This window comes from Psammomys obesus, unplaced genomic scaffold (genome assembly GCF_907164565.1).
Source record: "Psammomys obesus unplaced genomic scaffold, mPsaObe1.curated_primary_1811, whole genome shotgun sequence".
NCBI lineage: Eukaryota > Metazoa > Chordata > Mammalia > Rodentia > Muridae > Psammomys > Psammomys obesus.
In genome coordinates, this window is record NW_026586589.1 from 7,724,673 (window position 1) to 7,740,944 (window position 16,272).

General features: G+C 37.0%; 1 protein-coding gene across 2 annotated transcripts in view; it reads left to right on the top strand.

Moving 5' to 3' along the window:
• Rbm39 (RNA binding motif protein 39) overlaps positions 1-16,272 on the top strand; it is a 31,750-nt gene that overhangs the window by 15,013 nt on the left and 465 nt on the right. Inside the window, exons 8-15 of one of the 2 annotated variants that reach the window (XM_055602444.1) lie at positions 1,717-1,869; positions 3,089-3,226; positions 3,606-3,671; positions 6,691-6,895; positions 7,458-7,535; positions 11,365-11,415; positions 14,905-14,986; positions 15,558-15,663. In XM_055602444.1, coding sequence (XP_055458419.1) covers positions 1,717-1,869; positions 3,089-3,226; positions 3,606-3,671; positions 6,691-6,895; positions 7,458-7,535; positions 11,365-11,415; positions 14,905-14,986; positions 15,558-15,663 — 879 coding nt within the window. The remainder of the gene's footprint in view (positions 1-1,716; positions 1,870-3,088; positions 3,227-3,605; positions 3,672-6,690; positions 6,896-7,457; positions 7,536-11,364; positions 11,416-14,904; positions 14,987-15,557; positions 15,664-16,272) is intronic. The other variant, XM_055602445.1, reaches the window with a different exon arrangement.

Consider the following 16,272-nt stretch of genomic DNA (forward strand, 5'->3'; position numbering starts at 1 on the left):
TTTGAAGTTAGAATGGTTTAGGAAAGTGGCAATGTTCTCTTCTGTGGTCCATGGTCTCAACAGACATGGAGATTTAGTAAGTTACAGTACAGTTAGGGATTATTAATTCTCTGTTCTTCAGTCAGGTATGAGTTCAACTAGAGAGCTGTTTGTTGGTTAATCCTTAGTACAAAAGTGCCCCATTACACTTTTTGGGCAGTCTTCATGTTGATAAGCATTGTGTTTTGTAGGTAACACTGCAGGGTAGGACTATTGATTGCTTTTCTCCCTTGGCAGCTTGTTTAAACACCTTCCAGTACACTGAGAGCTAGTCCTCAGGGAAGAGGTTTCCGGGTCAGTTCCAGCTGCATTCCTCCTAGTCCTAGTTTCCATATTTCCTGCTTGTCTCATTAGCAATAACTTCATATGGAACCAAGGATAATCGCAATAGGAAGTTTTGCACACTTCATAAAAGGGGACCAGGCAGGCAGTGGTGGCTCAGCACTTGGGAGATAAAGGCAGGCAGAATTTGATGCTAACCTGGTCTACAGATGAGCATCTAGGACATTCAGGAATACACAGAGAAACCTGTCTTGAAAAAACAACAAAACCTACAAAAAAGGTAAAAAATAAAGAGGAAACAATGATAGGAAGATAACTTAATTTGGAAGACTTTTCATAATTATGAGACTGATTGGGTCTTCATTCTGGCCTTGTGGTTTTGCAAACCAGTGGTACTGTTTACACACTGTGATACTACAGGCCATTTTTGGACACATCATGTTCCTTTTGTATCATAAGAAAATAATTGGAGCCGGGTATGGTGGTGCACACTTTAATCCCTGAACCACTCAGGGAGGCAGAGGTAGGCGGGTTTCTGAGCCCAGCCCGGTTTACAGACTGAGTTCCAGTACAGCCACAGCTACACAGAGAAACCCTGTCTTCGAAAACGAAAACCACCCACATACTCCTGATTTAAGTAAGGCAGGAGTGCTGCTTTTCAGAAAAACAAAAACTAAACATGGTTGTCTTAGGCTGCTTTAAACGGAAGGCTGATAATTTTGAGTTTCGTCTCTCTAGTCCATGGTGAAATAGAGAATAGACTGACTAAAGTTGTCCTATAACTTACACACTGTAATACTTTTCCTCAAAGACAGCCCAATAAATTATCTGTTATTTTAGGAGCAAGTTTTGGGTGGATGATGTAATCCTACTTGAACATAGGTTTGGGCTAAATGCTGAAATTTTTGTGGGATTTTTGTGATTGGTTTTGATGTTTTGTCCATCTCTTTCTTTTTTTAAGACAGAGTATCTCTGTGTAGCTCTGGCTCTCCTTGAACTTGCTCTGTAGACCAGGCTGTCCTTTGCCTCCTGAGTGCTGTCACTGAAGGCATGTGCCACCATGCCTGAGTATTAATGATTTTGAGTCTCACTGTGTAGTACATCCTGGCCTTACGCTAAAATCCACCTTCTTCTGCCTTATTAGTGCTCTATTAAAGACATGTGCCATCACCCTGATTCTGACTGACATTGACTCTATACAGTCGAGGCAGAGGTATACAGATTTATGTGATTGTAAGGCCAGCCAAGCTTACACAGTGAAGTTTAAGCCACAGAAACATGTATTGCGACTGACTTCTGATAAAGTTTCTTATGTGTTGAAATAATTATATGTGTAGTTTGTTCTGGACTATTTCACTACAGAATAGTAACTATTATTATTTTTTTTAATTTTAGGTTCGAGATGTGAGGATGATTTCTGATAGAAATTCAAGACGTTCCAAAGGAATTGCTTATGTGGAATTTGTTGATGTTAGTTCTGTGCCTCTAGCAATCGGATTAACTGGCCAACGAGTTTTAGGAGTGCCAATTATAGTACAGGCATCACAGGTAACTTCTTAATATAGTTATTGAGCCAGATACTGCAGCACATATGGCAGTATCAGCACATAGGATTAGGCAGGCAGATTGCCGTCAGTGTGAGGCAGCCAGGACTATATATTCATTATCTAGCAGACCTAATTATAAAATTGGTTCAGAGAACTAATCAATGAGAAAAGGTAAATCAGTGTGATTCATAAGGCTTGTAGAGTAGTACTAGTCAGTGGTTTTGTACCAATGTGTGCATAGCAGTTAGCAGAGTGTAGGTTGAGAATTTAGCAAAGTAAGGTCTTGTTACTAGGATTTGGAGATGCCTCGGCACTTAAGTCTGCTTTTAGGAGACTGCTACTTTTGGGCCTCTTCTCACAAGAGAGGCAAAACACTTCACAAATTAAAAAAAAAAAAAAAGATGGCTTTTATGTAGGCAGAATAGCAATGATTTACTTGGGTAAATGTTTTAGGTATGTGATTTTCTTACACCCTTTTTTATTAAGTTAATGGCTTGTAAGTATCAAATTATATTTGGGTATGTCTTTTAATGAGTACTAAATATGTTTACAAATACTCAGGAAACAGCCTTTGTATTTATCTCGATAGCACAAGGCAAGTTACTATGGTTTATTTTAGCTTTATTGTTTATTTCACTGAGGTATGAAATAAAGTATGTATTTTTTTATGTAACTACCATGTACTTTAAACCTTATTAAAATGGTAAAATACGACCTTTGACACATCACCTTTTTAGTGCAAAACGTAGGGTCAGAGGATCTATAGCTCAATGGTAGAGTGTTTGTATAACCTGCACATCTCAACTTTAATATTGCAATTTAATGCCCTTAATGACATCCAGTATGTGGTACATCTCTCAGCACCATTCTTCCTTTGAAAATCTTACAGGGGCTGTAGAGATGGCTCAGAGATTAGGAACACTTTGCTGTTCATACGAAGGTCCTGAGTTCAATTCCAAGCAACCACATGGTGGCTCACAACCTTGTATAGTAATCTGGTGTGCAGGCAGAATGTTGGAGACATAATAAAGAGCACTTTAATAAAATCTTACGGCACCTTACAGAACTTTTTTATGCATAAGTCAATTTCACTTTGTCTAAACCAAATGCTTTCTAATGACTTGTGTATTTTTAAAGATTACTGTAAATTATTTTGTTCTGTGCGTTTTGAACTTTGGTTTATATTAGTGTTGGATGTGGTTTTTTGTTTTTTCTTATAGGCAGAAAAAAACAGAGCTGCTGCAATGGCAAACAATTTACAAAAGGGAAGTGCTGGACCTATGCGGCTCTATGTGGGCTCGTTACACTTTAACATAACTGAAGATATGCTTCGGGGGATCTTTGAGCCTTTTGGAAGGGTAAATTTAGTCATTTTCTTTTTCTGACTTGCCAGCCAGGATTTCTTTGCCAGTGTGGGAAATCCTAACAAAAATAAAAAAGTGTTGGCATTCAAAAAATTTTATTTGTGGGAATTGGTTCTTGTTTGTTTGGGTTGCGTTTTTTGAGACAGGGTTTCTCTGTGCTGCCCTGAATGTCCTGGAACTCTTTGTAGACCAGGCCAGCCTTTAAGTCAAAGAGAGCTAGCTACCTGATTTGTGCTACCATGCCTGGCTTGTAAAGAACAGTTGTAATGTGTTCTGTTCTTTTTAGGGACGGACGATAAGGGTAAAGCACATTAAATTTTTTAAAACTATCTCAAGGGGTAATTTTGTCTAACTTAATGCCTTTAAATTTTAGATTGAGAGTATTCAGCTCATGATGGATAGTGAAACAGGTCGATCTAAGGGATATGGATTCATTACAGTAAGTAATTGTCATCTATTATTACATCAAGCAGTTTTTGTGTGTTGCTTAAGGATTGTTGGGAATGAATTGGTGATTTGATTTACAGACAGCTATATTTCTTTAAAATGTATTTTAATTCTCTGTGCTGTGTCCGTTTTGGTATGTGCTAGTGAGTGGTGGGGCCCGTAGAGTCTAGCGCTATCACATCCTACTGCCAGTGGAGTATGCAAATATTTTTGACATTTTCTCTCAGTGTAACTCTGCCTATTGTAACTCTCCATGGAGATTGGGCTGGTATCAAACAGATGGCCTGATTTTCCTCCTCAGTGCTAGGACTAAAGGCACACACTGCCTTACCAGGCTCCTTACGCACACTCTTACTGTTATCAAATGAAGATCTATGAGAATTCTAACTTTTCAAGTCATGTGATCCTACAATATTAGCATTTGGTCCGAGAATTAAAGCTTAAGCTACTATACCTGGCAGAATTAACAGCCACATCCATGATTGCCTTGGTATTATAGGGGTCTTGTAACCAGTTATGTAGTTAAAGCATTAGAGTGTTTATAAAGTGCCAGCTTGACTATTGTAAACCTATCTGCCATCATAAACTACTTCATTCTGTTTTTGGCACCAAATGCAGCTTCTCAATAAGCTTTACTAGTCATGTGCCACTTGCTGCTCTCACTACTCCTGTCTTTGTTTTTGTCTCTGTTTCTTAGTAATTTGGGGATATAATTCACATTTCAGATAAGTTATGGATGGTACCACACATTACACTGTTTAAAGTCCCTGGAATAACTAAAATCATCTATCTGTTTGTGGCATCAGGCACCTGGAGTAGATGTTTATTTGTGGCACCACGGATTCACTGTGTTGCTTTGTCTGGCTTAGAGCTTGCTTTGGAGACCAGGCTGGGTTAGAATACAAAGATCTGTCTGCCTCGGCTTCCCAAATGCCAGGATTAACGCTGTGCTCTATCAGACCAACTATGAATACATACATAAGATTTCACAATATGTTATATTTTGGTCAGGAAATGTTTGTATGTGAAAAACATGGAAAAAATTATGTAAGCCATAAAAAAGTTAAAAGTTTGGATTAGGATTCAGTAAAATAGCTATACATTATAGTGAAGATTTACAGTTAAAGGGTGACTTGGGTTTGGTGAGGGTCCATGGTGCTATCATTTTAAGAAGTGGCATCTATCTGCTTTACATGTAAATGGGAAGGATAAGCCTGTGTTTACAGACCCACTGGTTAAAAGAAAATTAGAATATCACATGGTTGAAGGGAGGAAATAAAATCAAATGAGAGACTAACAAAAAGAATGTAATTGGGAGCATTTTAACTTTGTACTCTGTAACATTAATATTGGGTTTGTGTGTGTGGCTTTTATTTGTTATAGATTATATTGTTTCTCATGTTAAAACATTTTCCTTGTGTTTTTTTGTCTTCTGAGACAGATTCTCAGTCCAGGCTATGAACTACTTAATTATTTGCTTGCTTGCTTATTTATTTTGGGACAGGGTTTGTCTGTGCCTCTGTAGCCCTGGAACTCCTTGTACATTCCAGGCTGGCCTTGAACTCTTGATAGATTTTTATCCTACTGAGAACTGGGGTTAAAGATGTGTCCCATTAGACCTGGCTCCTTCAGCTCTTTTTGTATTTTATATGACTTTGAATTCCTGGTGGTCTTGAGTTTACTGGGGTTGCTAATCCAGGCCCATATACATGGGTAGAGTTGTATCTTTCTGCATCTCAAAACTGTTAAGTGACCAAGAGTTAGGGTTATAAATTCTAATTAGTAGTGGGTTGTTGGTTTTTGTTTTGTTTTGTTTTGTTTTTTTATATCATGAGACAGTTGTAGCAATATTCTGATCTTACCACTCAGGAGTTGGAGGAGAGGATGTCAAGACTTCCCATACCCACTCCTACAACAAGATTTAATTATTTACCTCAGACAGAAAAGAGTTCTACCCACCAATTACTGGAGTTAAAGATGATGTGCCATCATTCCTGGACACTTTTTTCTTTTCTTTTAAATTTATTTGTTTGTTTGTTTGTTTATTTGTATGTGTATTGTTGTATGCCACATATGTACAGGTTCCCTGGAGGTAGGAGAGTGCATTAGATAATCTGGATTGGAATTACTAAGGGTGGATCCTAGGGACTGAACTCAGGTCCTTTGAAAGAGTAGCAAGTACTCCTTTTTTTCTCTCTCTTTATTATTATTATTTTTATTATTACGAATACAGTGCTCTGCCTGCATGTGCGCCTGCACAACAGAAGAGGGCATCAGATCTCAGATGGTTGTGAGCCACCATACATTATAGTGAAGATTTACAGTCAAGGGTGACCTAGGGTTGATAACTGTTGAGGGGCATTGCTGGGAATTGAACTCAACCTCTGGAAGAGCAGACAGTTCTCTTAACCTCTGAGCCATCTCTAGCCTTCTGTAGCAAGTACTCTTAACTGAGCCATATCTCCAGACCCCTGAAACATTTATATGGAAAGAAAATGAAGCTTGATTAATGTTGTTCATAAGAGGTGGTGTGATAATAATGTAGGACTGTGAAAAGGAACTTGGAAGTTGAAATTTTTGAAAAAAAAATTTGTTACATTTAGTGTGGGGGGTTCTGTTAAAAGTGTCTTAAGTTTTTAGGTTACTGTCCTTTTCCAATCTGGGCACATAGATTCCTTTATAAATTCAGCTAGGTTTCCAGCCATGTTGTCACACTTTTAATCCCAGCAGTTGGGATGCTGAAGTAGTTGGATTCCCAAGGACAGCTTGCTCTAAATAGTGAATTTGGAAATGTAACATAGTGAAACTGGCCTAAAAATTAATGAAAGGGGTTTTGATAATTCATTTTTTGGTAAGCTATCTTTTATCATCATTTGCAAAATTTATAGTCTTAATTTTACATTTACACTATTTATTAGAGTTTTTATACTTGATTGGTATAAGATTTATGAAGGTACTTTTTCACTGTAGTCATATGAATGCAAATTAATCAAATTCCTGTTGACTTTTAGTTTTCTGACTCAGAATGTGCCAAAAAGGCTTTGGAGCAGCTTAATGGATTTGAACTAGCTGGGAGGCCAATGAAAGTTGGTCATGTTACCGAACGAACCGATGCTTCTAGTGCTAGCTCGTTTTTGGACAGCGATGAATTAGAAAGGACGGGGATTGACTTAGGAACAACTGGTCGCCTGCAGTTAATGGCGAGACTTGCAGAGGGTAAGTTTTCAGTAGTTACTGATTTAACATGGATAGAGTGGGGAAAAGGAAAGCTAGCTTGAAAAGTACCAAATAGAAAAGAGATTGTGTTAGTTGGGAGTTCATTTTTATTTATAGGAGTACATTGTATATTTTATTGACCTTATGGTATGCTGAAATACTAGTTATTTTATTGATGTTTTTAAAATATCAGACTCAATAAGAAATGACTTGTCGGGAGGGATACAAAATGAATAAAGTGTAATTAATAAAGAAAAAAATAAATAAAAAAAAGAAATGACTTGTGATTGCTTACATTGGCTTACAAAAGTAATTACTCATTTTGAGGGTGTACTAATCCCATAACATGGGTTGGAGGTCAGAGCACCACTTTGAGCGGAGTAAGTTTTATTGTGCTAATATGAGGGTAACAAAGATTGCAGGTTATCACCTTTGGAACTGGGAAGGTCTTAGTGTGGAATTGTTTTCCTCGCATTTGTGAGTTGACTACATAGTGTAGTTTTCCCAAAGTTTGGTTTCTCTGGTGTTAACATACTAAGAACTTGAAGAAATTTTTTCACAGGTACTGGTTTGCAGATACCACCAGCAGCACAGCAAGCTTTACAAATGAGTGGCTCTTTGGCATTTGGCGCTGTGGCAGGTAGGAATTGAATCTTTTCTAATTTGAAATCATTGTTTTTTTCACCTAATTCGAAAATATGCCAAATTTTTTTGCATTTCAAAGGACTAACTGAGAATTCAATTCATTAAGTACTTCTATCATCTTAAGGATTGAAAATAAGTATGGCTTAGTGTGTAATTGCCAGAGTGTACCCTGTGAGACTGTATCAATGTCTCAAGTGTAGTTTGAGTCATTACTGTTAATGTTTAGAAAGTTCCCAGAGTTTTTTAAATAGTTACATTACTAGTAATACAGAGAAAGCTGCTTATTTAGATCCCCCCCTCCCCTCTTTCTATGGTAAGGTACCCTGACAAAGCAATATAACAAAGAACTCTAACTTAGCCCAGTTATAGGTTCCTCAACTGTGCTCAGAAACCTCTGATGATTCCAGTAACAGCACATCTGTTTCTTCTGACACTTCAGGTCACAGTGTACACAAGCATAGACATACATGTAGACAAAAGGCTAACACAAACAGAAACTAAATAGTCATTAATCCAGCAGCTAAGGTAATGTTTCATTTTTGAGATGTCATAGATAGAATAGTATACAGTAAATGAGGTATTTTAGCCAGATGTGATGGTGAGGACTTTGTGATACCAACATTGCGGATATCAGGAACCATTACCATGATTCATGGCTACAGAATGAGCCCCCTTTTTTTAAACATTAATGTTTTATACCACAGATGTCCAGAAAATTTCTGTTCTATGCTCTTTGGAAATTAACACCTTGTTACACTTTAGATTATTAATAATCCAAATGTGCCAGAGAGCTATGCCTTTGCACATGTTTTGCATATGCTAAAACAAATTTTTATATTGCTATTAAGATGTTGGAGTGAGACTTGAGATTGCGTTTCACTCTTCATTTAAGTCCCATTCCAAGTGAATCTTACAGTTTGACTGTAGATTTGTTCAGATACACACCTATAATACATGCCTGTGCACATATTTAAAATAATTTTGGAAGGGCCCTTTGTCTTCACATTGTTACACATCTAAAATTAAGAAAGGCCCTGATTTTTGATTAAACCATATTCCTGACCTTGAAATCTCAGTATGTGGTTTACAATTTCTGTGAATCAGTAGTCACACAGTCCTGCTTTCTGTAATTGAAGTGACCTCATTTCAGAAACACTCTGGAGTACCGAGGTTAAGATGCTAAGCAGCTGCTAAGCAGCTGGATGTGATTTCGTCTAATTGTTTCCCTTCGGTTTCTAGTCACCTCAAGGGGCAGCAGTTCAATTCACTTTTACTCTAGTTCCAGGGGATCCACACACACAGCATATACTCATTGATAACAACATAGAAATAAAGATAAGCTTTTATTGTTTAAAAAGTAGGGCTGGAGAGATGGCTCAGAGGTCAAGAGCACTGGCTCCTCTTCCAAAGGTCCTGAGTTCAATTACCAGCAACCACATGGTGGCTCAAAACCATCTATAATAAGGTTTGGTACCCTCTTGTGGTGTACAGGTGTTATATGGAGGCAGAACACTGTATACATAATAAATAAATTAAAAAAAAAGTAATAGGCTGGGTCTGGAGAGATGGCTCAGAGGTCAAGAGAGCTGGCCTTGATTCTAGAGCATGTAGAGGTCCTGAGTTCAATTCCCAGCAACCACATGGTGACTCACAACCATCGTTTTCCTCTGCTGGCATACAGATGTATATGTAGGCAGAACACTGTACACATAATAAATCTTAAAAAATTAAAGGCTGATCAATAGATTCATGCCTTTAACCCCAGCACTTGAGAGACAGAGGCAGGCGGAGCTCAGTGAGTTTTGAGACCAGCATGGTCTCCCGAGAGAGTTCTAGGACTGCCAGAGCTACACACAGAGAAACCCTGTCTTCAAAAACTGTAATTTAAAGTTAAAATAATTATTGTGAGGCAGAGATAGCCTGGTCTGTGATAGCCAGGGTTATGTGTAGAGAGTCCTTGTTTCCAGAAATAAAGGACTATTTAACATGTTTCCTTTTTTCTTTTATTTTTATTTTTATTATTGGTTTATTAGGGGAAGGGGGGAGAAGGGAGCAGAGACAGAGAAAAGAAGAGAGGAAGAGAGAGAATGAGGGAGCAGAAGAGGAAGAGAGAGGGAGAAAAGGGAGAAGAGGGAGGAGAGAGAATCAGGGAGTAGAAGAGGGAGAAGAGAGAGAGAGCCATGTTTCCTTTTTTCAAGGCCACATTTTCATGTTGGAAAAAAAAATGCTCAGTCATGTTGTAGGTATTCATTCCACTAGAGCAGTGGCTCTCAACCTTTCAACGTTCCTACCCTTTAATAAGTTCCTCATGTTGTGGTGACCGCCGATGATAAAATTATGAATCATGTTATAAATACCTGCAGGGTAGCTTTAGGTGACACCTGTGAAAGGGTCATTCAACTCTCCCACGTGGTAGTTACCCACTGGTTGACCATCATACTAGAGAGAGGTGAGAAAACATTTATTTCCTACTTTTATAGGAGTGATAATAGTGTTAGTTTAGACAAGGTCTTCTCACAGCTATAATTCACGTCACTTAAATGAAGTTAGGTTTGAAATTAGTCTGTGTTTCTGGGGTAATGGGTTCAAAGCCCACCTGAGGTTTATAGGTAGATTTGAGTGATTGGTCATGCTGGTTATTACTAAAACTTTGACGTGTAGGGGCTGCAATGATGGATTAAGGGTTAAGAGCAATAGGCACTCTTCCAGGGTTTCCAGGTTCTATTTCAGGCACCCACCTAACATTCTCTCAGCTATCTGTAACTGCTATTCCAGGGATCTGGTGCCTTTTTCTGGTCCCTGAAGGCATTATGAACACTTGTTACACTGACATGTTTCCAGGAACAATCATCCTGTGTCTTTTAATTGCATTTTCTTATTTTGAGGTGAGGTAATTTATTATGCCTCTAGATACAACAGTGGTTTAGATTTTCTTAATATGTTTTATTGTCTTTTCCTTTCCCTAATTGAACTTCAGTGTTATATTAGCTATGATAGCTTTATAGCAATATTAGATTTTGTTTTTTATTTGTTTGAGACAAGGATTCGTAATGATGTAAACCTGGCTGTACTGAAATTTCTTACATAGATCAGGCTGTCCTCAATTCAGAGTGCTGCCTGTCTTAACCTTGTAATTGTTAGGATAAAAGGCTTGGAGCACACCTAATAGGTGCTTGATTTATTTCCCAGCCAGCCCTTGCAAATTTTATTTACATGTAAGATTTGCTTAATATGCTTTCCTGTATAGAAACACTAATTTTCACAGGAGGTGAGAATGTTAAAATTGATCAAATTGTCAATGTCTTATAGAAATAATTGACAAGGTTGAATCTAAGAAGTTCTTAAAAGATAAATTCCAAGGCATTGGAATAGTGTCTTTCTGTTTAATGCTGAATTGTCAGTTAGTGAACATGGTCTTACAGTTTTAAAATAACCTGAAATACTGAATTTTTACTACCATTATAAAATTTTATTACCCAAGTACTTGGAATTGAATTCTCAATCAGGGTATTTAAATATATTTTCTGACTGGTTTGCTCCCTTTTCCCCATTTCCCATTTCTAGGTGTAGTATCAGTGAAACAGCATGTATGATAGGGAAGGGATATGCTAGGAATAGGAGGAAAAGTGAGTGATTTTTTTTGTATAAGAGGGAACAATAGGCCCCAAAGCCTTATCAATGAGGAATGGGGAAGGAGGTTTTGCTGCCAGATTTTACTAAGTTTATCTTAATAAACCCTGCTGTTGAAGTCCTCTTTTATTAATGCTTTCCTGACATTTACCCTGTTAGTTGAGGCTCTTCATTGTTCCTGCACTGAGCTGTAGAATTCTCTTTTGTTATAGATTTGCAAACACGACTTTCCCAACAGACCGAAGGTGAGTTACTTATATTTTTCATCTTTTTGTCTTTGAAATATAATCTGTGCTTTGGATAGAGTTTGCCATTATTTTGAGCTATTTAAATGTAACAATGAATTAATATTCAAAGAAGATAAAATTGCTTGTTATTTTTGTTGTGTATTGCTTGAATTTTTTTTTCAGTCTTAGCTTTAGTTGTTTGATACCCTGGTAGAGGGCTGGCCTAGCATGCTAGTGTTGTCCTTGACACTTAAAAAACCAAGACCCAGGGATAGAGCGATGACTCAGAGGTTAGGAGCACTGACCACTCCTCCAGAAGTCCGACTTCAATTCCCAGCAACCACATGGTGGCTCACAAACATCTATAATGAGATGTTGTGCCTTTTCTGGCATGCAGGCGTACATGCAGGCAGAACATTGCACACATAATAAATAAATAAATAAGTAAGTAAGTAAATAAGTAAATAAATAAGAAGGCAGGACCAAGAACTCTGTTCTGGATTTCTGTCATGCTTTTATCTACCTATAAAGTTTACATAAAAGACAGTGAAATATTCTCAGTATTTACCACACCAGATCTAGAATATGAAAGGTGTGCCTGGTCTTAAGATTACTTAAGGGCTGGAGAGCTGGCCCTTGTGTTAAAAGCACTGGCTGCCTTTTCAGAGGTCCTTAATTTAATTCCCAAAAACCATTCCGTAATGGAATCTGATTCCATCTACTGATGTATATGAAGATAGCTCTCATAATACATATAATACATGAATAAATCTTTATCAAAAAGTTACTTAAGTTTAGAATTCTGTGTCCAATGAATTATTTGATAATGTTATACTGATTGGTTTGTATTGGCATGTAGTATCTGGCCAAGACTTGAAATCATGGCCTACTGTCTGTGATTTCATATCAGTAATTATGACATACTAATTTTAGATGGAAATTAAATGTATTTTAAGTTTAAGAATTCCATGATCAGCAGTTTTGTCAAGAGTAGTAATTAGAAGACTATTACTCATTAGCTACAATAATCCTATTGTATTTTGCTTTATGTGTAGTATTCATAATCAGTAGTTGCGCAGTAGTTTTCTTAACTTTTTAGTTATGCATACTTGTTTTTGTTTTGAGACAGCGTTCCACTGTGTAGCTCTGACTGTCCTGGAACTATGTAGCGCAGGCTGGTCTGCTTTACTTTGCCTCCTAGATACTGGGGCTTTTTAATTACATATATTGGGTTGATGATATTATTTTTTTTAAAGATGTATTTATGTTGTATTTCTTAAGTAGTTCTACCCTAGATTTGTAAGTTAGCTTGCTAGGACTTCGACTCTGCCAAGTAATACTTGTTCATAGAAGGAAATACAAGGCTTCTTAATTCTCAGAAGGAAAAGCATTTGTAATTCTACCAGAATTTTTATTTATTATATTTTCATTTTATTTTGTTTTGAGATTTCTCTGTACAGCCCTGGCTGTTTTGGGGCTTGCTCTGTGGACCAGGCTGGCCTTGAGCTCACAGAGATACACCTGCCTTTGCCTCCAGATTGCTGGTATTAAAGGCATATGCTACCACCATTTGGCTTTGATTTCTTTTTTGTTGTTGTTTTGAGACAGGGTTTCTCTATGTAGACTTGGCTGTCCTTTATTCCTTTTGTACACCAGATTGGCCTCGAACTCACAGAGGTCCAACAGCCTCTGCCTTCTGAAGTGCTGGGATTACAGGTGCACCACCATACCTGGCTTCGTCTTTGATTTCTTAATGAATTATTGTATCCATAGCTGTTTGTTGTTATGCATTGGAATGGGATTTGGTCAGATAATATGATTACGGTGAGTTCTGTAACAGCTGATAATATCATCTTTTGTAATTCTGTGAAAACTGGAGTGACATCAGTCCCTGTCTTAATCAGAGAAAACCCAAACCTAAAGAACACCAAATAGAATTCTTTGCAGCATCTAACATGGAAAAATGTTTAAGTATGGACATGTATGCTTTAAGGTTCACTATAGCAGTGCCCAGTATTTTCAAAATATTATATTCATACCATAGGTAAGCTTTTGTTGTTTTTTTTTTTTGTTTTTTTTTTTTTTTTTTTTTTTTTTTTTTTTTTTTTTTTTTTTTTTTGTTTTTTTTTTTTTTGCTCATACAGAAATCATTTAAAATGTTTCTTTTATTCATTTATTTTTTGGGGGAACACTTTTCCCTGTCTTTTAAAGTTAATCATAGTACAGTTCATGTTTTGAAAAGAAAGGTGAGAGATTTCTCTTTGGTTCAGAGAATGTAAGCTGCTTGCTTCAAGACCTAGGTTTGTTTCTCAGAAGCCACATGATAGCTTACAATAGTATATGGCAAATGTTGGGGTATTTAACATACTCTTATGACCTCTGAGGGCAACAGGTAACTGTATATATATATATGATAGAAATAAAATTTCACAGGCTGCATAGTTACCTGCGTTGTTCTGAATATTTACTCATATGCACATCTTTTTTTAAAAAATCTGTACATATTTACTATTTTGGTTTTTCGAGACAGGGTTTCTCTGTGTTACAGGTCCTTGCTTCCTGAGAGCTGGGATTAAAGACATGCACCACCACTCTGGGTGTTACATATCTTAAAAAAACAATATAACTATATGTTTCTGACAAAACAAAGAAAAAGTGAAGGGTGTTTGCACTTTCCAATAACTGCATTTATAATCATTCCTATCATTGCAGTATAAATTTAGTCTCTTCCCATTTCATTTATAGGATAATTTGTATGGAGGGTTTTTGATTTTGTTTGGTTGGTTGGTGGTGTTTTTAATAGATTTAGTGTGTCCTCAAACCCTGATAGGTGTGGTTTTGTTTTTTTCCCATTTTCATTTTGAGATCTGGTCATTCTGTGTAGTCCTGGCTGTCCTAGAACCCACTTTGTAGCCCAGGCTTACACAGAAATCTTAGGTGCGCCTAACTCTTCCTCCAAAGTTCTGGTGTTAAAAGAGTGTACAATTTTGCCCCTTTTTAAAGTAGAAGGTTTTTATAGAAACAGGGTTTCATATATTGCTGTCTAACCTAGAATTTGCCATGTTTGCCTAACTCATCTGCTCCTCCTGCATTTGCCTGTCTCAGGCTAAGATTCTAGGTGGACCCAGTTTTTGCTCTGCTGGGCTCAAACTCAGCATGCTAGACAAACACTCCAACAGCTAAGCTCACACTGCAGCTTCTGAAATTTTTAGAGACATTTATTTACAACTGTATGAGACGTGTATGTGCATTATTTCCTATTCTCATTTTCTAAATAGTGAATGTTTATACATAATGTTGCCTATTATAAGTTAAGCTAAAGATGATTTAAGGCAGGCCTGCTTGGCTTAACTATTCTATCATGGTGTGCGCAACTGTTTTATGTCATGTTAAAGAAGGTGATTTTTACAATATCTCCACCACTGTTTGGTAGGGTTGAGTTTAGTTAATTGTCCAGGGATATTTACACATTTTCAATGAAACTAATTTTTCTTCTTCTTTTTTTAGCCTCAGCCTTAGCTGCAGCTGCATCTGTTCAACCACTTGCAACACAGTGTTTCCAACTTTCTAACATGTTTAACCCTCAAACGTAAGTATGTTTCTATCATGTCTCTTACCACCACTTCTTTATTCCTGTTTTTTTTGTTTGTGTTGAGAATGTATGATTTTGTCTTCATGTATGTATATAGTGTATCACATCAGTGTCCAGGAAGGTCACAAGAGGGCATCAGATCCCTTGGAACTATCTATAAGGATGGTTGTGTGCTGGAGACTGACCCTGGGTACTACCCGTCTAATCCATCCAATTTCTTACAGGAATTTATTTTTCCTATAGTGGTGTTTATACGTAGGGTACCACATGCCATGCAGTTATACCACTATTTACTATTACAAGGTCTTATTTTTCAGGGGTAACTTTGTGATCAGTCAGTAACTGTGGTCCATGCAGGCTGTAAACCTGTCTGTCTTCTGGGCTGCCCTCCGTTTATATCTGTACACTACATTTTCTTTTGGAAATTTCTTTTATCATTTAAATATTAGAACTTTTTTAAATTTTTTATCTTATTCAATTACTAATTGAATAATAGATCTCCCTGGCTTAGTACTTAGTACTTTTACTACCTGAATGTAATTTCATCATTTTTGCTACTTTCTTACAGAGAAGAAGAAGTTGGATGGGATACAGAGATTAAGGATGATGTGATTGAAGAATGTAATAAACACGGAGGAGTTATTCATATTTATGTTGACAAGAATTCAGCTCAGGTATTTTGGATTTTTGTTTTTTAAGAGAGGGTTTATTTTTGTAACAGCCCTGGCTGTCCTGGAACTTGCTCTTTAAAGCAGGCAAGTCAGTCCTTGAATTCACAGAGATCTGCCTGCTTCTGCCTCCAAGAGAGCTGGGATTAAAGCCGTATGCACATTTTTTATTTTCAAGTAAACAGTTTCAGTATCTATTAATTCTGTTCTGTATCTTACTCTTCACACAATTAGTGTATGTGGTGGTCACTACATTCCCTTATGGTTTTCCTTTTAGTGCATTGTTTTATGCATGACTTTGTAGCTCTTTTTGACCTACTCTCCCATGTGCTGCGACTTAATATAGGAATGCACCATTATGCTTTTTTAGTGGTTACAATAGAAAGGAATTTCAATGTGGTAGCTAAATACACCCTCCGAAACAAAGACAAGTTCAAAATAGTGAAAATTTGATGAGGTGTTACAGTTCAGCTAATTTGCAGTCGTTTTCCTAGTAACTGTTACACCTTCTTACTCTTGAATTGAAAGTAAAAGGAGGGGGATTCTAAAAGAAGAAATATAGATCAAGAATAAGTTTCTGAAAACATCTTGTATATACTTGTGAACATTCACTTA